This window comes from Somniosus microcephalus, chromosome 13, assembly GCF_052327205.1.
Source record: "Somniosus microcephalus isolate GS21.2 chromosome 13, FLI_Smic_1.0, whole genome shotgun sequence".
Taxonomy (NCBI): domain Eukaryota; kingdom Metazoa; phylum Chordata; class Chondrichthyes; order Squaliformes; family Somniosidae; genus Somniosus; species Somniosus microcephalus.
This window is the reverse complement of record NC_140999.1, coordinates 127,855,821-127,880,221: the sequence shown is the minus strand read 5'-3', so window position 1 is coordinate 127,880,221 and position 24,401 is coordinate 127,855,821. Positions and strand designations below refer to the sequence as shown.

At 45.5% G+C, this 24,401-nt stretch overlaps 1 protein-coding gene across 1 annotated transcript in view; it reads right to left on the bottom strand.

The window, feature by feature from the left end:
• ctnnbl1 (catenin, beta like 1) overlaps window positions 1-24,401 on the bottom strand; it is a 222,672-nt gene that overhangs the window by 113,144 nt on the left and 85,127 nt on the right. Inside the window, exons 6-7 of the mRNA XM_086004285.1 lie at window positions 13,991-14,139; window positions 2,420-2,601 (exon numbers count right to left, since the gene is read on the bottom strand). Of these exons, the coding sequence (XP_085860411.1) occupies window positions 2,420-2,601; window positions 13,991-14,139 (331 nt within the window). The remainder of the gene's footprint in view (window positions 1-2,419; window positions 2,602-13,990; window positions 14,140-24,401) is intronic.

Genomic DNA, 24,401 nt, shown 5'->3' with positions numbered 1-24,401 from the left:
TGATCAGCAGTTTTGTTCAGAGTGCATAAAATCTAACTTGAGTTTTAAATAAACATGGAAATGTTCTGAAAATCAGTAGCCATTTATGCTCAGTGCTACTTTAACATGGAAAGCTTGCTCATATACAACATTAACTGGCCAAACAGTCTGAAATTGTGCTGCCACTTTGGACTCCACAGCAGGTTTAATACCCTCACTTGTCAAGGGTTTCGTCCCTCTGGGGTGGGGGAAAGTCTAGGGCCTAGAAATTCAGTTTGGGCCCGCCAGCTGGTTTGCGCCCAAAAGTTAGCGATGGGTGGGGAACCATTAGCGACCGTCGGATATTCGGCTTCTGCGCCCCAAGTCGGAACCGGGCGCTATTCCAGGGTGTGGCCGCCCCCGCTTGGGGCGCTGAAACTGAATTTCAGCGCTGTAGGCGCCGCTGCGCCACCCGATGCGGTGCGGCAGGCTGCGGTACTGCAGGCCTCCTCCTTCTCTTAAGGTGGAGGTGCCTGCAATGGGGAGATCGCCGCTGCATTGTGCCGGCAAATGAGCCCGGCACCACAGAGAAGTGCCGGGCTCGCGGAAAGCAGCCGGCAATGCCGCGGGGGGGAAGAGGCCGGGGAAGGAGGTGCGGGCAGGCGGCCGCCGAAAAAGCGGCCGGCCGCACCTCCACCTTTATGCGCCCCACTAAGGCTGCAGTAAGGCCCTGGTCTCCGGATGTAAGTAGCGGCCGCCACGGAGGAGGCGGCGGCAACTGAATAAGGGATTCGGGCCGGCATCGGGGCGGAACCGGGGCACTGCGCACACCAATGACGTCATCGGTGCCGGCGCAGCGCTACCGGCTACCGCCGCCATTACCGCAGCGTTGAATATCAGCGCGAACTCCTCTATTGGCGCAAAAGCCCTCTTTGGGCGAAAACTGGGCGCAAAGCCAACTGAATTTCTAGGCCTAGGTTTGAAACTAGAGGGGAAAAGCAGGATTAATAAAGCCATTGGAATAGATGCAGAGGCTTAGCTAAAATAAATAATGTGAAAATACTATCAGCACACTTGAGCAAACAATCTATGCTGACATTTCAGTGCAGTACTGAGGGAGCACTGCACAGTTGAGGTGCTGTCTTTTGGATGAGATATTAAACTGAGACTCTGCCTGCACAGGTTGACATAAAAGATCCCATGGCACTATTCAAAGAGCATGAGAGTTCTCCCGGTGTCCTGACCAACATTTATTCCTCAACCAATACCACTAAAATAGATGATCGATTCATCTAGCTCATTGGTTTTTGTGTAGCCGTGCTGTTCTTAAATTGTTTGTCATGTGCACCTACATAACAGTGACTTCAAAAGTAATTCATTGGCTGTGAAGTGCTTGGGACATACGGAGGTCGTGAAAGGCAGTTATGCAGATGTACATTTGTTCTTCTATGGGGAGGGAACAGGGTAGTAGGATTAGTTTTGGATTGCTCTAGCAAAAAGCTGGCATATACTTAATGGGCTAAATGGCTTCCTTCTGTGCTGTAAAGTTCTACTTCTATGATGCTTATAGCCCCTTATGTTCCTATTTTCACCTTCAATCCTCGTTTTTGATTTGTGCAAGCATCATTATAAGGCCTGGAACCAGCTTCAAAACTGCTGAAAAATTCAAGAAATCTGACTGACAGTCAAACTCCGATCTATGTGACTACTGCATATTTAACATGAACTGGTCTCCGATCTGAATTTGTGTAACTGCAGCCTCAACGTCCTGCTTCTTCTCGCCTTCCCCAACTAAAAAGAGGAAATAGAAATCGAGATAGAGAAGAACTATAGCCTGATAAAACCAGAAGAGGATTATTTGAAAACATTTATTTCTTTATCCTATCCTATGGGAAAGGTCTGGTCGATTTTTAGCTATGTTTAACAAATTCTAATTCGATTTGTCTCAACTTTTCAAGCCAACTCTTCAAGAATACAGATTTATCTGCTACCTGCATGACAGCAATACAGAGCCTATAAAACATACCAGAACCTATAAAACATACCAGAACATTACACTGTACCGATACTCGCTCGCATTTTAACAGGCAGGAGCACACCAGAACATTGAACACATGTGCTGAATTTAAAATAATAAACCCAAAAGCTAACTCAAAGCTGGCCTAAAAGCAAAACTTTCTCCCGATTTTCAATTTCAAACATCCTTCATGAATATTCCAAGGTATGATTCAAAAAGTCAGTTTTTGTGGTGCAGGAAAGGGAAAGAAAGGCAAGGACATTTTTTAATGCAATTTATTTGGGAATATTCTAAATGGTGCTTGTATGAAAAGAAGCTAGACCTGCGCAACAGTGATTAATGTCAGTGGGTAACTACTCTGGGATTATCCTTTACTCATTTTATTTTGCACAAAAATTTGACTAGAGCTTTTGGAAGGTTAAGGGATCGGACCTCACAGCTCACCTTCATGTTCTTTTTCTGTCATTCCAGCCTTTTTCATTTTCTTTGGCGTTTTCATGAAAAGAGGGAATATTGTCCTTAGTCCAAGGATGTCCACAAATTTGTGGCAGTTATCAGACCCTTCAGGACCAATTACAGCATGATCCAACACCTTTAGAGCACTGGCTCGTGACATTTTCTTTTCTCTATAAAACATAAATTATACAGGATGGATTAAAACAAGTGAACGCTTCACTGCATCACATGCAATGTTTAAAAATATTGCTGTAAAATTTTAAAACTTGCTACATATCCTAACTAAAACTTTATGAATATGGAGATCATTTCTTTACTAACCGTATATATTCTTTCAAAATAATTCCAAGATTCAGACCTCATCTTTCATAATGGTGCAGAATTACCACTGCAGTCCCCATAGGAAACACAAAACATTTGTGGATGTAAATCTGAATCAGAGGAATCATCTCAATAATTTAAGTAGGTTTTCACTTAATGAGGTTATTTTCTGTAATAAATTGCAGTTACTCATCTGTTTATTTCGGTGTAGGACTCAAGATTTACTCATGTCACAACAATTTAAATATAAATAAGCCTTTAAATTAGCTTTTTTTAAAAAAAAACCTTGAAAAATCTTTGCTATGTTTTTACACTGCCTGTGGGATTTGAAGAGGGAATGGCAGAAGTGGAAGGTCAGAACCTACCAGCCAGCCTTTCAATTTGATGTGTGGTCCTACTTGGTTCTAAAACTAAAGGCAAAATTAATTATGAGAAAAATCGAATCAGCTACAGAGCATCCCAAAAAAGCAGCAGGTGAACTGGTCATTAGGTGTATAAAGGAAGTGGCTCACCAGTGGCAGGCTTCACGGTATTACTGATGAGTTCATGGTTCACCCATGTATAGCATAAAGAAGGAAGCAGTAAACATAAGATATGGGTATTTGGATATTTTGGGATATGAAAAGGCTGAAAATCAGCAACCTTCACCACACAGAGAAACACTTTCTGTCGAGCATCAAGGTTTTCTTTTTAAGAGATTATCTTCTAATCCCAATTCCTTTTGAATAAAATACATCCTGATGTAAAGGCGGCAGCGGTCCTGCTTTCAAGCCTCCATAATTGGCACTCAATAGTAGATGAGTTCTCCCTCTAATTTTTTCCCTGTTCATAGGTAAGCACCAAAGTTCAACTCAAGTCCTTCCCCATAGAGTGGAACTGCTTGCATCACAGATCGTTCTGAATGTTAGTACATCATCCTTTCTTAGACGCTCCATCTGCCCTTTAAAGATCCCATGGCACTATTCCAAAGAAGAGCAGTGGAGTTCTCCCAGTGTCCTGGCCAATATTTATCGCTCAACTAACATCTTTGAAAACAGATTATCTGGTTATTATTTCATTGCTGTTTGTGGGACCTATCTGTGAGCAAATTGGCTGCCGCATTTCCCTATGTTACAACAGTGACTAGACTTCAGGATTACTTCATTAGCTGTAAAGCGCTTTGGACATCCCAAGGTTGTGAAAAGCGCTATATAAATGCAGTTCTTTCTTTTTCCCCGCAAAGTAGTACAGGTACACTATCCCTTATCCGAAAGCCTTGGGACCAGCTGAGTTTTGGTTTTCGGATTTCAGAAGGTATTATTATAAGACTGGGAAATTTGTATTTAATATAAATTTTAAAAGTTCAGGCTACCTCTTGCGACTGTTCCGTGTCTCATTCCCCTTCCTGCTTCTCTGGAAAGCCGGATATCTGCTGACTCCTACTAAGCTGGCCCGCAAATCAGGTCGGGTGGGGGGGGGAGAAAAGAATATCGGACGGGCCGCTGCAGCTATCGGACCGGCCGCTGTATTGTTGGGTTCACTCTCCCGGTACCTCCTTCACACTGCCCGGCTCGGCCTGCAATCTCCTACCCAGGAGGGAACTCTGTGACCCTCTGCCCTGCTCAGCGTAAGTCGAGCGCCACTCTGGTCATGTCGTGCGCACGGCTTACGCTGAACGAAAAAACTTTCGGTTTTTAGAGGTTTTCGGAAGTTCGGATAAAGGATAATCTACCTGTAATTATTAATGTTTGCAGTTTATATCAAATAGAAATAGTTTTAGATTCCGGAGAGATCAGAAATTAGGCATTTTTGCATCAGATTAAGAGATTCCCTTTGGCAGAGTGACTTCTGTATGCCACTCTCCCGATTTTGCATCTTCAGAAAGTGGACATTGCAAATGTGCCTGGCTCTGCTGTATAATAGAGACCTAAAGTGTTAACACCCAGGACTATCTCACTGTGTTTACTGAAACAGGCAGCCTTACACCAAACAGAGATTTGTAGAATAGCAAAATACTGTGGATGCTGGAAATCTGAAATAACAACAGAAAATGCTGGAAACACTCAGCAGGCCAGGCAGCATCCGCGGAGAGAGAAACAGAGTTAACATTTCAGGTTGGAGACCCTTCTTCAAAGATTTGTAGACCCACATTGTTTTTGAACCATTTAAACAGGGAGACAACTACATGTCTGCCATCTTCCAGAATAAAAATGCCTTTTGACGAGTTGACAGCAAAGACAAATAAAATGCAACCAGCCTGTCAAATATTCACATCCCATCAAAGTTAGAGGAGAATGACTGAATCGTATGAAGAGAGACTGAGGAGACTACCGAGGAGTCTTGGGAGGAAATGTTGGGCTGATGCACTTGAAACAGGTTTCCTTCAGTGTAGGAGAGAGGGAATATATTACAGATGTATACTGGGATTGTAGTCCTCAACAAAATAGTTACTGATCAACCCTGGCTTAGACAAAAGTTGCCATTTGAATTTTGAGATTAAATACAAGAAGCATGCCCAGTCTCAGACATTACACACTATTAGTGTTTCATTTTTCTTAGAAATGTCCAAAAACATTCATGTGATGTAAAGTTTTGCAATAGAAGATAGCAGAGGCATCTGTAGATTTAGAGATAGGTCTTTCCCTTCAGATTTGGAACACGGAAACCTGCGATAAATATAATACAGGTTGAGCGTCCAAAATCCGGAATGTTCTGGACTCCGGAATGATTGGTGGCAGGGTGGTCCGGAATCCGTAAAATGTTCCGGAATCCAGACACCCTGTCAAACCGCAACCTGGGCCCAGGCATTTCCGGACTCGGAACGTGTTTCTGATGTCCGAAGTCTGGAAACGCCCGAGCCCAGGCTGCGATATTTCTGGACTTCGGACATCAGAAACATGTTCCGAAGTCTGGAAAAACACGAAATCCGGCTCGGCCTCGGTTCCGAGGTTGTCGGATTCAGGACGCTCAACCTGTACTTTAATGAAAATAGTTCCCAAGTCTCCTCACCAACAAAAATGGTCAGGACATAGTGCTGCCTCAGGAAAAACTTGGTTTTCCGTCACACAAAGGAGCAGCATGAATGCAAAGAAAGAAATGGGTGGAAGATTGTCAAATTTTAGTTTCATACATAGGGCATAGGTAAATGGGAGATTATTAATGTGGTTCTAATCTTAGGATCCATATTCTGAAAGAATCTGATGGTAAGGAGTAATTTACCAAGTGTATTTAAAATCTAGAAGTATTTTAAACATAAAGAAACCAGATGAACTAATGGGTCAGAAAGATGTCCTTTCATCTCTGCAATTTGTGTTAGGATACAACCCAGACAGATGGGTTGAACATTTTCTCTCTGATGACAGCACAACTCAAGTGAAATGAGCGTGAGAAGTCTCAATCCTATTTCCAATGCGCATGAATATAAATCACACAAAATGCAATATAATTTTATAAGATTGGCAGCAAGACTAAGAAAACGTGGCATGAGAAATCGAAACATCACACTAGGACAGGAAGAGGAGGATGTAGATGAAGCTTTTTGGAGGATGTAGTTGAAGCACATTGTTATGGAACTTGACCCTTCATTTAATCTGTGCTACCCCTGGTTTGGATTGTTTATCATCTCTGGGTGCGGAACGTAGAAATCCGCAGTAAGGATATCTTGCACCTATAGAGTGCAAAAGATTCATCCCACAAGTTTTTAAGATACCTATTGAAGTGATAAATTACTCTTCATGGAGAGATGAATGAATGCTCTGCACTATAAAAAATCCTATCAAAAGAGGCAAATATAATTTGCATAAGTAAAATACTGTGGATGCTGGAAATCTGAAATAAAAACAGAAAATGCTGGAAATACTCAGCGGGTCAGGCAGCATCTGTAGAGAGAGAAACAGAGTTAACGCTTCAGTTCGATGACCTTGTGTCAGAACTGAGTCTGGCGGAAGGTCATCGAACTGAAACGTTAGCTTTGTTTCTCGCTCCACAGATGCTGCCTGACCAGCTGAGTATTTCCAGTATTTTCTGTTTTTATAATCTGCATAAGTCTCTTATCAATAGCTACTATCTGCAAGTTGCAAATAGGTAGACCACAATGAAAATTTGACAATATCTGTTCTAATCACTGTCTTGCACACATAATACGCTAGATCTGGGCGTTTCTTCAGCTGTCCTAATTTTGTTGAAGCAAAATGCTACAGGAATTAGCATTTCTGTGCTAAGCCAGTGTTCCTGCCTCCCTTGACCAACACCAGTTTGCCTATCGTGCAAACAGATCAACGGAGGATGCAATCACAACTGCTCTACACTCGGCACTGAATCACCTAGATGGTAAGGAGACCTACATCAGAATGCTGTTTATAGACTACAGCTCAGCATTCAACACTATCGTCCCCAACAAGCTGGCCACCAAACTCCAAACTCTTGGCCTGAACACTTCCCTCTGCAACTGGACCCTGGACTTCCTAACAGACCCCAGTCTGTCAAATTAGGTAAACACACCTCCCCCCCCCGACCCTGAACACGGGGGCCCCACAAGGATGTGTGCTGAGCCCCCTCCTCTACTCCCTCTTCACCCACGACTGTGTGGCTGTTAATGGTTCCAACACCATCATCAAGTTTGCGGATGACACCACGGTAGTAGGCCAGATCACCAACAACGATGAGTCAGCCTACAGGAAGGAGGTCCAGCATCTCGTGAAGTGGTGCGCCGATAACAACCTGGCCCTTAACAACAAGAAAACAAAAGAAATCATTGTGGACTTCAGGAAGTCCAAAGGCAGAAGTCACACCCCCATCCACATCAATGGGGCTGTGGTGGAAAGGGTGGACAGCTTTAAGTTCCTCGGAGTCCACATCACGGAAGACCTCTCCTGGTCCCTCAACACCTCCTCTCTGGTGAAGAAGGCCCAGCAGCGCCTATATTTCTTAAGGAGGCTGAAGGGATGTTATCTGTCACCCCTGATCCTCTCTAACTTTTACCGCTGCACTATAGAGAGCATCCTGACAAACTGTATCACAGTATGGTATGGCAGCTGTAGCTACTATGACCGGAAAGCCCTGCAGCGGGTAGTCAAAACGGCCCAACGCATTACCGGCACCCGGCTACCGACCATAGAGCACATATACCAGAAACGCTGTCTACGGAGGTCACGGTCCATCATCAAAGACCCGACCCACCCCAGCCACAGTCTGTTCGCCCTCCTACCATCTGGGAGACGCTACAGATGCATTTGCACCCGTACGACCAGATTTAGGAACAGCTTCTTTCCCAGGGCTGTCATCCTACTGAACTCCACAAATAAACTCTAAGCCTGCACATCTGCCAATGCACTTTATTATGGTCATATTTATGTTAATATACTACAAGCCAAATGTATGTTGAATGTTTAAATGTCTTAACCCAAATGTACACTCTCGGGAGCCGCAAGCCTACATTTCGTTGTATTGCACTTGTGCACTAACAATGACAATAAAAGTTGATTTGATTTGATTTGAATTATTCATTTGTTAAATTATTAGTCATGAAAACAGCAACAATGTATGTGGGTTCATAATCTCTATAAATAAAACTGTACAGGTAATCCATGTTTACACAAAAATCTAATTAAAAACACCGTAGGATCATTAAATGGTGTCACAAATCTGTAATATATTAAAATCCTTGAGTTGATAACACTAACGTTCCCAGTATACTAAAATCAATGGGTAATGCAGTAACAATAATGACGAACGTCTGTTATTTTGTTTGCCACAGAGGTGGCATTGTAACTCTCAGCCCATTACATCAAACACAACTGAAAGACATGGGCCCAGAAATTCAGTATCGCCACGTTTGGGGCGTTCACTAAATTTAGCGACCGGCGCAACTTTGCGCCACCTTCGCCGAAATTGAGTTGCATCACCCCAAGAGGTTGCTGCTGCGCTAAAGCAGGCAGTGCATGACTATCATAAAGCGCTGAGCTGGCGAGCCGAGGCGCTAACACCGAGGGCGGGTGCAGCGCAGGTGCGGCGAGTTGCTGATTGAAGGCAGACGCGCTGGCACCGGTCAGCTCTTAAAGGGGGAGGCTCGATTTGTTTGGCTGCCACGCCCTGCACACTGCAGCCCTGAAGCAAGGCCTGACCATTGCTGCTTCAACAGTTCAACGCCCAGGACAATGGAGAAGGCTAGGGAGCGAGCGCAGCGCTTCAGCGAGGGTGCCCTGAAGCTACTGGTTGGCGCAGTGGAGCGCAGGCGACCTGTCCTCTTCCCTGACAGTGGGAGGAGGCCGCTGCCCAGCGAGTATCGAAAAGCCTGGAGGGAGGTGGCAAACAGGGTGACCACCAACAGCATGGTTGCCAGGACTCCAGTGCAATGCAGAAAAAAGTTCAACGACCTCACTCGGGTTGTCAGGGTGAGTACCCTTTCCACTATCCTCTTCATCCCTGCATGTGCACCTCAGTTTCTGGCCAAAGGGACCTGAAAGCCCCAATGCCCAGCCCTCATCCAACAGCTATGGGACTCTCATGAAAATCACTTGCACATTCAGCACTTTACACACTGTCAGGGCTATTCCACCATGAGAGGCAGTGCAGGCAAGATGAGGGCTTGCCACTGTCAGGGCTATTCCACCATGGGAGGCAGTGCAGGCAAGATCAGGGCTTGACACTGTACTTAGAGGCTGTGATAATAATAATAACTTCCGGGAAGTTATGTGCACATCACTTCCTGTGAACTGTGAACTTTGTGCATACGTCACTTCCTGTGTTTGGACTAGTATAAATACTGTACTGCTCAGTATGGTAAAAGGGCTTCACCTAGAGGCATGGTGAAGACCGCTCTTGTATATAGTTTAATTATAAGTTGCTTAAAGCTTACTTTAAAGTTCCTTGATGTGTGAGACTCTTTTGTTACATCAGAGGCCGTCCTTTCTCTTGCAGGGCAAGCTGGCCCACAATCGCAGGCAGCAGCTACGGACCAGGGGAGGCCGTCCTGACCTGAAAGAGCTCCGCGACCTGGAGCAGCGAGTGGAGCGCATTATGGCAGGCCGGCTGATTGGCCCCGTCGCCAGTGGAGATGCCGACCCTGTTCTGGACAGCAATGGTAAGGTCATCACCTTTCTGACCCCTCTCTCTCTCTTTCCACTTGTGCCTCACACCAGCATCCTTTGTCACTATCGAACCAATGCAGTGCATAGCAGCACTCATGCCTCCCTCGCTGCCGCCCTGTCCTCACTCTAAAGCAACTCTTGTGCCTCCCTGCTTTCAGATGCTGATTCACCAGGTGAGGAGGTGGGCCCTCAAGCTGCCACTGTGAGTGATTCTGAATTCGAGGAAGAGGAAGCCGGCCCATCAGTGCCACCCTCAGCCGAGGCAGCCCATGGCCATGATGGGGACACGTCTTCCCTGGAGGGGAGCAGGCAGGGAGGGAGGGAGGGGGAGGGGGAGGGGGAGGGAGGGGGAGGGGAGAAAGAGTGAAGCTCCGGGGCCCAGCGGGCTGCAGCAATGCGGGAGGGTTGGGGCAGCTCGGCGGCCTTCTCCCCGGAGGGTGAGTGCGGCCTCCAGTCCTGCTACGGTGAGCGCAGAGGAGGTGCGGCTCCTTGGTGAAATGGGCGCCCAGGCTGAGCGCAGGCACACTGAGCTCATGGCTGCAGTGGCAAGGATGCCTGACTCCATAGAGTCACTGGCAAGGAGTGTTCAGGAATTCGGGGCAGCACAGGCCATGAGTCTGCAGGACTTCGCGGCAGCACAGGCTAGGAGTCAGCAGGACTTCGCTGCATCACAGGCGGCTTCCAGCCAAGTGCTCAGTCGTGCTGTGCATTCACTGGCTGGTCTGATGTAGACGCAGACCAGGGCCACACGGGCACTAACTGCTGCCACCCTCGCTGGATCGGCCAGGCATTGCTGGGGCCTTCGCCACGCCGCAGCAGCCCAGCAGTCTGTGCTTCAGCAGATTGCTGCGCATGCTGCAGTGCTGGCCCGTGCGAGTGCCAGTGTATCAGCCGACCAGGGAGTGCCTGTGCTCTGTCAGGTTGGCAGCATTCCTGCAGCCAACACTGTCACTCCTCCACTGCAGCTGCCACCACCCATAGGACAGACTGCTGCCGCCCAAGCAGAGTTGGAGCAGTCAGCAGCCGGGCCCTCCAGGCCCAGGCCGTCCCCCAAGGGCATCTGCCGTCTCACCATCTGACCCTCGGCAGCCTTCCCCCAGCCTTGCTGCAGCCACTGGGGTCCCATTGAGGAGCTGCTGCAGGGCGGGAAGGGGCCACTCGCGGAAGCGAGGCGGATCACCCTCGCAGGGGAAAAAGTAGGTGTGGCCAAATGTTGTGTTTATATATGAAGGCAGAGAATGTTTTTTTTTAAAAAATATATGAAGGCCGAGACTGTTGTGTTTGTTTTTTATATGAAGGCCGAGGATCATGGTCATTTTTGTTTAACTTTTTTTCATTTTCTCAAGGTTGAGAGAGCCAGTTATGTCTCTGACTGTTTTTTGGGGGATTTATCTTAATTAGTTTGTCATGCAGGAAGGGCACAGAGTTTGCACAATAAAAAATGTTCTTTATTCACATTGTCCATGTTTGCACTATGAACTATTTGTTGCCTTGACTGACTGAGGGTTTGCAGAGCGGCTCCATTCATGTTCTTTCATTGGCACAAGCCATTCCCTGAGAGGGGGCCTAGAACCGAGTTGCAAGAAACCGCCGACGGACGGCCCTTGCAGTTTGTGCCTCCTTCCCGTCTTGGTGCTCCTCCTCCTCCTCTGGTGGTCCTCCAACGTCTGCTGGCAGTGGCTGAGTCCTGAGGATAGCCAGGTTGTGCAGCATGCAGCACACTACAACGAAATGGGAGACTCGCTCAGGCGAGTACTGTAGGGCTCCTCCGGAATGGTCCAGACAGCGGAACTGTTGCTTGAGCACGCCGATTGTGTGCTCAATGATGTTCCTGGTAGCTTAATGGCTGTCATTGTATCACTCTTCAGCAGGGGTGCTGGGCGCACAGAGCGGGGTCATCAGCCAGGTGCTCAAAGGATAGCCCTTGTCCTCGAGAAGCCATCCTCCTGGGTGAGCCTGGGCTTTGAAAATGTCTGCCACAGAAGTCTGGTGCAGGATGAAGGCATCGTGGCTGCTGCCTGGAAAGCGGGCATTGACAGCTAGTATGAGCTGCCTGTGGTCACACACCAACTGGATGTTGAGCGAATGGTAGCCCTTCCAGTTGCGGTAATCCTCGGCATTCTCTAGAGGTGCCCGCAAAGCCACATGCGTGCAGTCAATGGCACCCTGGACCATGGGGAAGCCCGATATTGTTCCAAATCCCATTGCACGCTCTTGCTGCTTGTCCAGGGTCATGGGGAAGGAGATGTACTGACGTCTCCTTCTGAAGAGGGCATTGGTCACCTGGCGGATGCAGCAATGTACCGCGAACTGGGAGATGTTGGCAATGTCCCCAGTAGCGGATTGGAAGGAGCCGGTGGCATAGAAGTTGAGAGCCACCGTCACCTTCACTGCCACCGCCAGAGACGTCCTGCTCCTCAGCTGTGGCTGCAGATCTCTGCGAAGCAGGTGGCAGATCTCAGTGACCACTTCCCTTCTGAATCGCAGCCTCCGAACACGCTGCTCCTCAGACATGTTCAGATACGAGAACTGCTGGCGGTATACCCTGGGTGGGTAAGGCCTCCTGTGCCGACGCCTGTTGGCCCTTCTCCGTCTGGCCATGACTGGCACTCTCTCACGGCGTCTCTGAGCCCTTTGAATGCAATGCAGAAAGTCAACGTTTCCACCCATTGCAGCCCCCATTATATGTGGCGGCTCAAGGCTATGGCACTGAAAGTTAAATCCAAGTGCAAAGCTCTGGCCTGAAGCCAGAAGTACCTGTGCGAGCGCTGAGTCAAAGCAGAAAGCTCTCTCCCTTTGTCTCTCTCCAAGTATCTGTCTCTCACACAGAAGGATTGGCACAAAATGGCTGCCACTTATAATGCAGGAGGAGTCCCCTTTAAATAGCACCCCCCGCAGCGACTGGGAACCGTTCCCTTCTACCAGTCGCTGGGGGCGCCAGGCGCACAGAAGGGGGGCGCCACTGAAGTTCCAGATCGGGGCGCACCAAGGGCTTTGCACCATGAAATGACGTCAGGATCTGCACGTGCAGCTGAGCGGGCGCTGCGGTTTTGCGCCGCCGCTAAATCTTGAGTGAAGTTCGCGAGAGGCGCAGATCGCGTCGCGCCCGGGCGCTAGCCGCTTAGCGCCCCACTTCTCCTCCTCCTAAAGCGCTAGCGGCTGGCGCGAACAACTGAATTTCTAGGCCATATTGTCTGACTATCCCGGAGTAAGGCCGGGCGCTAGCCGCTTAGCGCCCCACTTCTCCTCCTCCTAAAGTGCTAGCGGCTGGCGCGAACAACTGAATTTCTAGGCCATATTGTCTGACTATCCCGGAGTAAGGCCATGAGAGATTCATTAGTATTTAAATAAATGGTTGAGTATTTCATTTCTTGTATTGGATTATTTTCAGTTTAACAAAATGGACATGCATTCTGAATTTTATAAGAAGTAGTTATTAAATAAAGATTAGGTTTAGAAATCAATGAAAGGCAGAAAATTACCCTCTTTGGTTTTGACAAATTTTAGAAATATTTACTTTATTGCCTTCAATCTACTGGTTAGTCGATTCCAGCTCTGAGACTATGCCTGACTGATAGCAGATGCATTAATTTAGTTAGATTAGCCTTTTGGAAATCAATGCATTGATTACACTGTCCCCAAATGATTTTAGAAATATTTATTCTTTCAACCTCAAACCAATTCCTTGGTTTCAGCAGTCTGATTAAACTGTCTGTCACTACACTTCCAGGGAAATGAAGAAGCTTTGTCAACTCTAAAGTGAGCCCAAGTCATGGACAGTCCAATTTTGTCTTATTTTCACAACACACAACCTGAGACACCAATTCAATTTCTCAAATAATTACAATTTCAAACATCTAAATGCACATGCCCAATTTGCTTTCGCCTAAAACAGCAACAAATAACGAAACCCAAACAAAAATGAGCAATGATGAACAGGTATTTTAGTCAGTTCCACATTTTGTTTCATACATGGTTCTGGCATTAGTTAGTAATGCTGTCTGGATCAAACCAAACATAAGCTGATCCAAGATCAATCTGCATTAGTTTTATGGTTCTAGCCGAACCACTGCTCAAACCTCAGCAAGTATAAAGACTCAAAAAGATTAATTCTGTATAGCCCAAATACTAGATTTTGGTTTCAGAGAGAAGTATGAAAAAGTGCCTTTACCTGAGCATTAGGTTCATGAGCTGCAGTCCCTCCCCCTTCAGAAATCGATCCCTATTTGAGCTCAACATCAGGCACGAGCAAAGACTATCAAACAGGTTCTCCATCATTTCAAGCTCCTCGTTTGTACTGGGGTTATGACGTTTGAACAACTAAAAACAAAGGATTTTAGAGAAGATTTTTATTCACCGTATCAGAATTAGACCAACATTAAATTATAGCAGGCAAGATTTTATATAAGGTCAAAGATGTTTCTTAATTAAAAAAAATACTGAAAGGCTAGAGATTTAGAAACTGCAGGTGTACTACAATATATAAAGAAAAGGAAAAAAATTGCATTTGTATAGCGTCTTTCACAGCTTCAGGAGTTCCAAAGCGCTTTGCATCAGGCGCATGGAAACATCACCACCTGCAAGTTCCCCTCCAAGTCAAGGGCAATTAGGGATGGGTAATAAATGCTGGCTGTTCCAGCGATACCCACATCCCACGAATGAATTAAAAAAAAAAATTACTTTTGAAGTGCAGTCACTTGTTTTGTAGGCAAACGCAGTGCAGTAGCCAGTGCAGTAGTCCCACAAACAGCAATGACCTAAATGACCAGTTAATCTGATTTTGGTGGTGTGAGGGATTGTTGGACACTGGGAGAACTCTTTTGCTCTTCTTCAAATACTGCCATGGGATCTTATACATCTACCTGGGCTGCCAGACGGAGCCTTATCCGAAAGACTGCGCAGTATTCCTTCAGAACTGCATTGTAGTGCAAGCCTAGATTATGTGCTGAATTCCTGCAATGGAGCTTCAACCGATGAGCTTCTGATTCAAACTAGAGTTCTATCACTGAGATAAGGCTGATATGACAAATATGTCAGATGTTAAAGAAGTGGAACATCAAGTAAAAATTCTTTGCTGTAAGATTTTATGATTCCATCCCTGAATGGGTGAGAAGAGCACTTGGCCTCCTACACGCAAAAACCCTGCAAAATAGCATACATAACAAAATGTCGGCACATCCTCCCTCCCCATTTATAATGCGATGAGATTCCTGCCTCTTTCAGCAGGAACTTCCTGCCGCTGTTTCTTTGGTGACCAGAAATGTTCATATAGCGCATAGTGGGCAGATATATGGCCAAATTCCACCTGAAAATTTGGTGAACCGTAGGCAACAAATCTGAAATTTCAACCTTTCAGGTTCATTTGACTCAAATCTAATTTCTGTATACAAGTAGACCATTTGGCTTGTTGTGCCTGTGCTGGCTCTTTGAACGTGCTGTCCAATATAGTCCCACATCCCAGCTTTTTTCCCATAATCCTGCAAATGAGTCCTCTTCAAGTACATGTCCAATTGCCTTTTAAAAGTTACTATGGAATCAGATTCCACCAGAGTCAGGTAGTGCGTTTCAGATCTCAACAACCAGGTTGCCAGGGAATTGACTGTATACGGAAACACAATTAAAGGGCATAGTAAAATTATTCAGTTAATAGTTTTCAAGCCATCTTTGCAGTGTATTTTTTTAATTTATTTTTTATGGTGCTGCCACTTCAATTTTCAGGAGCCTTTGTTATCATTCTAATGTCTTTCCCCCCCCCCCCCCCACCTACAGTTCCATTAGTGGCACAAATGCTTTCTCAACAGTAATTCAGGGAGTCATAACGGCACAGGAGGCCGCCATTCGGCCCATCGAGTTCGTGCCCGCTCTCTGTAGAGCAATCCAGTCAGTCCCATTCCCCAGCTCTATCCCCGTAGCCCTGCAAGTTTATTTCCCTCAAGTGCCTATCCAGTCTCCTCTTCCACCACTTCCGTCGGCAGCGAATTCCAGGCCATCACCCCACTTGCTGCGTAAAAAAGTTTTTCTTCACGCACCCCCTGTATCGCTTGCCCAAAACCTTAAATCTGTGTCCCCTAGTCCTTGTACCATCAACTAGTGGGAACAACCTTTCCCTGTCCAGCCTATCCAAACCCGTCATAATCTTGTACACCTCTATCAAATCACCCCCCAACCTCCTTTGCTCTAATGAAAACAAATCCAGCTTCTCTAACCTGTCCTTGTAGCTAAGATCCCCCATCCCCAGAACCATTCTGGTAAATCTCCTCTGCACCCTCAAGGGCCTTCACATCCTTCCTAAAGTGTGGTGACCAGAACTGGACGCAATACTCCAGTTGTTCCTAACCAGTGCTTTATAAAGGTTCAGTATAACTTCTCTACTTTTGTACTCAATACCTCTATTTATGAAGCCCAAGATCCCATATGTTTTGCTAACCACTCTCTCAATATGTCCTGCCACCTTCAGGAACCTATGCACAATTCTGCTATATCTGAACTTTTTGAGTCAACTGGGAATAAAACACAAACAGGTCTTGTTTCGCGCATGAGATCCATCACCTGCTTTCTGGATCGCTTGGGAGAGCAGGTGATTGCTCTTCCCCCCCCCCCTCTACATTGCAGTCGCCATACTAGCTGACATCATCAATGGTTCCCTTTCTTCAGGCATTATTCCTCTGCCTTTCAAAACCACTATAACCAAACTCTCTTGGTTGTTGCTAATGACTCCCAACTCTACCTCTCCACCACTTCCCTTGACCCCGCGATTGCCTCCTTTCTATCAGAGTGCTTGTCTGACATCAAATTCTAAATTAGCCCCAACTTCCTCCAGCTCAACATTGAAAGAACCAAAGCCACCATCTTTTGTCCCCACCACAAGCTTCACTCCACTGATGCTGATTTGATTATTTTTTCTGGACATTTTCACAGGCTGAACTCGACTGCTTGTAATATTGGCATTATGTAAGATCCTGAGCTGAGCTTTAAACCCCAGGTCCTATCTATCAGCAAGATTTCTTATTTTCACCTGCAGAATAATGCCCACCTCCATCCCATTGAAACCCTTATACATGCCGGTGCCACTTCCAGCCTCGAGTAATCCAATGCCCTCATAGATGGCATCCCATCCAATCCTTTCAGAAAATTCAACTTGTCCAACATTCCGCCGCTCGTATCCCGTCCAATACCAAGTCTCTTTTGTCTTTCACCTTTGTCCTCGCTTACCTCTGCTGGATCCCCATCCTTCAACGTAGTACATTTAATATCCCTGTCCTCATCTGTAAATCTTTCCATGGTCTTGCCCTATTCTATCTCTGCAAGCTCCTCTAGCCCTACAGCTTCTCCCAAGTGCTTTGCTCCTTCAATTCTGGTCTTCTATTTATTCTCCCTCCCCTTGCTCCCCCACTGGGGGGGTGGGGGTGGGGGGCACAGCCTTCATCCACTGTTGAGCATTCATTCCTAACCACCATCTGTAAAGCGAGTAAGGATGTTCAGCTATGTTAAAGGCATTACATAAATGTAAGTTGTTCTGTCGATGGATATAACTTTTACTAGTGTTAGTTAGTACCTTACCCCTCAACCAACCGATATTTACCAACAAGAAAAACCTGAAAATTTGGTGCTGTATTAATTACATATCTAAAAGTAGTCATAAAAATGTAAAAAAAAACAGGAAACATCATTCTACAAAGATCCTGTTGAGGCAAATTACAATAGTGGAAGAATTTTTAATCTCAAATATTTCAGAATTTATGAAAGGAAAATTGACCAACTAAGGTAGCGCCTCCATTTTCCATTCATTCGGCCTACTGGACAATGGGGCATTGAAGCATTACAACACTGGAATCTTCTTGCAGCTCACTCTAATCAATAGAATGCCTCTTCACCATCTCTCTGCACTTTAAGTGTTCTACCAACTGGCAAAGAACAGAAAACAGAAGCTTGGATCAAGAGGCCAATCAAAATGATCAGTAAAATGAATAATGGGGGAATTGCTGTTAACTAACCATGATCTTCTGAAGAATAGGAAGGCAAGGCTGACAGTGTATTGTATCAACACACTGTCACAGAATGGTAACATGGATTTTGTCCTGATTCTGCTCAGTGGGTTATCAGTTGTCAAAGGGCAGAGTGCAAACATTTGGTCCCCCACTGCTCCTTGAAATGAACAACATCTCATCTTCCCCTTCTTGCATTTTCAATTTTGCATTTTAACTAGAATGAAATATCTACTGCTACTCACTGTGAGATGTCTGAACACTTGGTTTTAAATTGTCGCATTCAAAACCTAATGATCTAAACCAGATGCGACTTTTATATCAATGCATCTAAATAAGCATTAGTTTCTGGTTTATTAAACAAACCTAGTAAAGTGAAGGCTGAATTTCTGTAAAAATTACAGTAAAACATGAACTTCAAATTTGTTATATAATCACTTAGTAATGCAAGTATCACCAAGTGAAGTGTTCTGTTAAAGCTTCTTTGCTATAGCGATATGAATGTGTTTTCTGTTGCCTACTACCAATATAAAAATCATAATTTTATTTCCCTGATTAAATGTATTATAATTTCTTTAGGTATTTGCACAATGGCACAGTAGTCATTATGCTTCTTAAACAAATAGCTGAAACAAGTGTTTCTTTCCCAAATTACCTTAAACGTATCATACATTCAACATACCATTTAATTTAGCAGCAGTGCACATTAGAAAAACTCTGCCTATTTACATATATAAGTAAAATAACAAGCACTGGAGCAACACCACTAATAGCTCAAAGGGTTAAAGAGGGCCATTAACATCACAGAAATTGATGTGTCTTTACTGTAAATCACAGGTCACTTTTGGACTCAAATAGCAAAGCTGTCAACATTATATTCTCCATCTTTTAATTTACATAGGATATATAGCACAGAAACAGGCCATTCGGCCCAACCAGTCCATGTCGGCACTTATCACAGAAATCACAGAAACCCCACAGTGCAGATAGAGGCCATTTCGGCCCATCGAGCCTGCACCGACACATATCCCACCCGATCCACGTAACCCCACGTATTTAATCCCCCCTAACACTAAAGGTCAATTTATCATAGCCAATCAACCTAACCCGCACATCTTTGGACTGTGGGAGGAAACCGGAGCACCCGGAGGAAACCCACGCAAACACAGGGAGAATGTGCAAACTCCACACAGACAGTCACCCGAGGCCGGATTCGAACCCGGGTCCCTGGCGCTGTGAGGCAACAGTGCTAACCACTATGCCACCGTGCTGCCTTATGCCACTTATGCTCCATTCGAGCTGCCTCCCGGCTTTCCTCATCTAACTCGATCAGCATAATCCTCTATTCCCTTCTCCCTCATATGCTTATCTCGCCTCCCCTTAAATGCATCCATATTATTCGCTTCAACCACTCCCTTTTGTAGCGAGTTCTACATTCTCACCACTCCCTGGGTAAAGAAGTTTCTTCTGAATTCCCTATTTAATTTCTTGGTGACTATCTTATATTGATGGCCTCTAGTTATGCTCTTCCCCACAAGTGGAAGCTCTCTCTCTCTGTCTATTCTATCAAAACCTTTCCATTTTGAAGGCCTCTATTAGGTCACCCTTCAGCCTTTTGTTTGCAAGAGAAAAGAGACCCAGCCTGTTCATCCTTTCCCGATAGGTATAAACTCGCATTTCTGGTATCATCCTTGCAAATCTTTTTTGCACCCTCTCCAGTGCCTGTCTTTTTTATAATATGGCGACACAGTAAATGATGCCATTTGACACTATACAGGTCACTGGTCAAACCGCATCTAGAGTACTGAGCCTATTTTTGGTCCCTCCACATGGTGGATGATAAAGTGGCCTTGGAAAAGGTCCAGAGGAGAGCTACAAGAACGATTCCTAGCTTAAAGAACTTCAGCCACTCAGATAGGCTCAAGGACGTTTGTCTGTTTACTTTAGACCAGTGTAGACTTAGAGGTCGATAAAATAATTAAAGGGCTGGATAGCATCCCTATTGATAGATTATTCCAGTTTAACAGATTGGGGAGGGCCAAAGGACACAAGTTTAAACTTTGTAAGAGTAGGAATAGACTGGATGTTCAGCGATTCTTCCTTTCCCACAGAATTGAGAGCCCTTGGAATATATTGCTGGCTGGTGCTGACTCTCTGCAGGCCTTCAAGATGGAGCTGTACCAGTTCCTGACTGGGGCAGAGATCGCATCATACAGAAGGCAAGTGTCTTGAAAGGTAACACTTGGTCCATGTGATCCCCTGGACTGGTTTCAATCGCCTGAGGGGGGTCAGAGATGAATTTCATAGTAATTTTTCCTTTATTGCCCTTTAAAAAAAAATTTTGCCTCTCCCAGAAGATTATATGATTGAGAGGGTGGGTGTGAGTTGGGGAGGGGGTGGGTGTGAGTTGGGGATGGGCAGGGGGGGGGGGGGGGCAGGTCATGGGAGCGAAGAAATGTTTAGCCATCATTGTAGTGTCCGTGTGTAGATAAAGACACTGAAGACAGGAGTTGGTTCATAGGTATTTACTAAGCAAGTCTGGGGGGGGGGGGGGGGGTTCTAAAGGATATACACAATACACAGGCTTATATAGCCCAAGTGGCAATTACCGGCATTACGCACACCTGGGGCTCTTAAAGGCACATACACCACAATTGCTCCCCTTCTAGCTAACTAGCACATCATATTTTAAGTAATTATTAATTACATGTTATATGCAAAATAATATACATTGCTGTATTAATTAATTATAAGTTAGTCTCTCAGGAGGCTTCCTGACTCGGTCCGGATAACGCCTCGGGGGTGTAGTAGTTTCTGGTGGTGTAGTAGGTTCTTCTGGTAAGGCTGATTCGGCTTGAAGGCCAGTGTCGGGTTCATCGGGTTCCAGTATCACCGGATCGGAGGTAGATATGGGTATCTCTACTTCATCGTTAGGCGTATAGCGTGGTGGTGTAGGTTGTCCCTTTTCGGATGACTTGATGATTTGGTCAGCATGGCGCCTTATTATGCTTTCTCCGATGTCCACGGTATACATCAGCGGTCCTAGTCGTGTGCAGATAGTTCCAGGCTGCCATTTCTCGGTACGGTAGTCCCGGGCCAAAACCGGTTGGCCTATCTGGAAGGCCCTAGTTGGCCTTTCATTCATGCCCTGAAACTGCCGGTTCTCCACGTCCCTTCGGATGTTGGGCTTGACCAAATCCAGCCGGCATCTTAGGTTTCTATTGTAGAACATCATGGCGGGAGTTTGGTTTGTAACCATATGTGTTGCATTCCTATATGCAAATAAGAAGTTATCCACCTTGTGCTGAAGTTTTATGTCTTCATTACCCATGGCCTTTATGGCCTTCTTAAAGGTCTGGACAAACCTTTCAGCCAATCCATTGGTGGCGGGATGGTATGGGGCGGACGTGTAGTGCTTTACCCCATTGTTCTTTAAGAACTTTCTGAATTCTTCGGACACAAATTGCGGTCCATTATCAGAACATATCTGTTCCGGCAGCCCATTCCTGGCAAATATGGTCCTTAATACTGTGATGGTTTTTTCCGTGGTGGTGGAGGACATCTTTATTACCTCCGGCCACTTGGAGTGTGCATCAACTGCGATTAAGAACATTGAATCCATAAATGGACCAGCAAAGTTGATGTGCACCCTTTGCCAGGGAGATGAGGGCCACTCCCATGGATGTAGAGGGGCCTGTGGCGGAGCATTTTGGACCTTCTGGCATCCTAGGCAGCTCTTGGTCATGTCTTCGATGTCTCCATCGATACCTGGCCACCATACAAATGCCCTAGCTAGGTTCTTCATTTTCACTCCACCCAGATGCCCCTCGTGAAGCTCCTTTAGCACTTTATCCTGGAGTTTGGGTGGAATCACCACTCTGGATCCACACATCAAGGTTCCTCGGCACACTGACAGCTGTTCTCTTCTTTGCGAGAATGCTGGCAACAGTGGTTCGCCATGTGCTGGCCATCCCTTCATTGTTAAATCGTAGACCCGTGAGAGAGTAGGGTCATTTCTGGTCTCCCTTTCAATGGCAGAATTTGTCACCGGTAGACATTCCACTATGGTAGAGTGGAATATCTCTACTGGGTCTACTGTAGGTGCCTCTTCTATCGTTGGCAACGGCAGGCGCGATAAACCGTCAGCATTCCCATGCTGTTTTGACCCTTTGTATTCAATGTTGTATTGGTGTGCCCCTAGAAAAAGGGACCACCTCTGTAGTCTTTGTGCCGTCATAATGGGGACACCTTTCTTAGGGTTGAATATGGAGATGAGGGGTTGATGGTCAGTCAGCAAGGTAAATTTTTGTCCGTGTAGGTAATGGTTGAATTTCTTCACTCCCCATACCAGGCTGAGTGCTTCCCTGTCTATCTGGGAATAGTTACGCTCAGCTGAGTTCAATGAGCGTGACGCAAAAGCTATCGGCCATTCCGAGCCATCAGGGAATCTATGGGACAATACCGCTCCTATGCCGTAAGGGGATGCATCGCACGCCAGTCTGATTGGTAGTGATGGGTTGTAATGATCCGAAACTTTCTCGGATGTGATTAAGTCTTTACATTTATGGAAGGCACGTTTACAGTCTTCGTTCCATTTCCAAATCACTCCTGTGTGTAGAAGATCATTAAGAGGGTGTAGAATAGTTGATAAGTTCGGTAAAAATTTATGATAGTAATTTATTAATCCCAGGAATGACCTCAATTGTGAAACATTTTCAGGTGCTGGGGCTTTTATAACTGCTTCAATTTTTTCAGGTGACTTATGCAACCCTTCCTTATTAATTATGTGGCCACAATATGATATCTGATTTTGGAAAAATTCGCACTTGGGGCGATTTGCTCGTAGGCCCCGTTCTTTCAGCCTAGTGAGCACCTGCTCCAAATTGGCAAGGTGCTCGTTGTCGTTTTCTCCTGTTATAAGGATGTCGTCTAGGTAACACTGAGTCCCCGGAATCCCTTGCAGGACTTGCTCCATAGCTCTTTGCCAGATAGCTGGAGCTGATGCTACTCCAAAAACCAGTCGATTGTACTGGTACAGGCCTTTGTGTGTGTTTATTGTGAGATACTTTTTAGAGGTCTCCTCAACCTCCATCTGTAGATATGCCTGTGCCAAGTCAATTTTTGTGAAACGTTTTCCTCCGGATAGTGAGGCGAAAATATCTTCTATCCTCGGAAGAGGATACTGTACCGTGTGAAGGACCGGGTTTACAGTCACCTTAAAGTCCCCACAGATGCGAATTTTTCTCTGTTCCTCAGAGTTATTTTTCAATGTTTTTTTCATGACTGGAACGATGGGTGTTGCCCATTCGCTCCAATCTATTTTGGATAATACGCCTGCCTTTTCCAAATTCTCCAGCTCTGCCTCGACTGCCAGACGTATTGCGTATGGCACCGGTCTTGCCTTAAAAAAATTTGGAATTGCTGTATCTTCCACTTTTATTGAGGCGGTGATGCCTTTCAAGGTTCCTAGTTTCTCTTGAAACACTTCTTTGGCGTTGGCCAAGATGTCTTTTAATCGTTCAGGTATGATGTCATCATTGTTTTATTCCTTACTGGTCACCGTCAGTGCCTGAATGGAGTGCCAGTCTAAACGTATCTTCCTTATCCATTCACGTCCCAACAACGGTGGACCACCATCTTGTAGAATGTATAAATACAACTTTTGTATTTCTTTGCCGTTGTATACCACAGGCACCTTTATTTTTCCTTTGGGGTATACTTTCTGCCCCGTATATGTTTTTAAGATAATGGATGTGTCTTTTAGAGGTATATGCGAAAATAGCCTCTCGTAATCTCGTCGATTTATTACGGTTAGAGCTGATCCTGTATCTAGCTCCATTTTAACTGGGGACCCTGCTATTATGAGGGTAACCCAAATGGTCTGGTAATCTTCATTGGCAATTACATTATGTAATTTGAGAGAGCTTAGTCTCTTGTTCTCGCTCTTCTGGTCTTTGGAGCTACTGTCCGTCATCATTTGTACCTTTCTGTGCTTTTCCTTATTGATTCTTTTCCCGTTAGTGGATTTTTTATTTTCAGATCGGCATACACGTGGAATGTGTCCCATCTTTCCGCATCGCCTGCATGCTTTTTCTTTGAACCAGCAATCCCTCTGGTCATGGTTGGATCTGCCGCAGCGATAACATCTCTCGAAACCCCGTGTCATTTCATGGGTGCCGAAGTCCTGTGGCCTTTGCTGTATCTTTGCCGCTCCTATTGCACTGAAAGCCTTGTCCAGTGTTAAATCTTTTCCAGAAGATACCTTTTTTTGTGTTTCTACACTTAGGGGATCGCAGACGAATTTGTCTTGCAGAGAATCTGCCAGTCCTGCCGCGAATTGGCAGTGTAGGGTATCAACAATCTCCTCAAAATTCTTGTCCATCGGTTCGGCTGGAGTGATTAAGTTGCGTAACAGCTTGTATGTTTCTGCGCCCATTAGATCCAGAAGCACTGAAGCTTTTTTTTCATCTTCTATTCCATTTGCGGTGCAAAACACCTTCACTCTTTCTACATATGTGGTCCAATCCTCTATCTTGTTATCAAAAACATCAATATTGCCAAAGTTAGGCTCTGTTTCGTTATCAAAAGCATCAATAT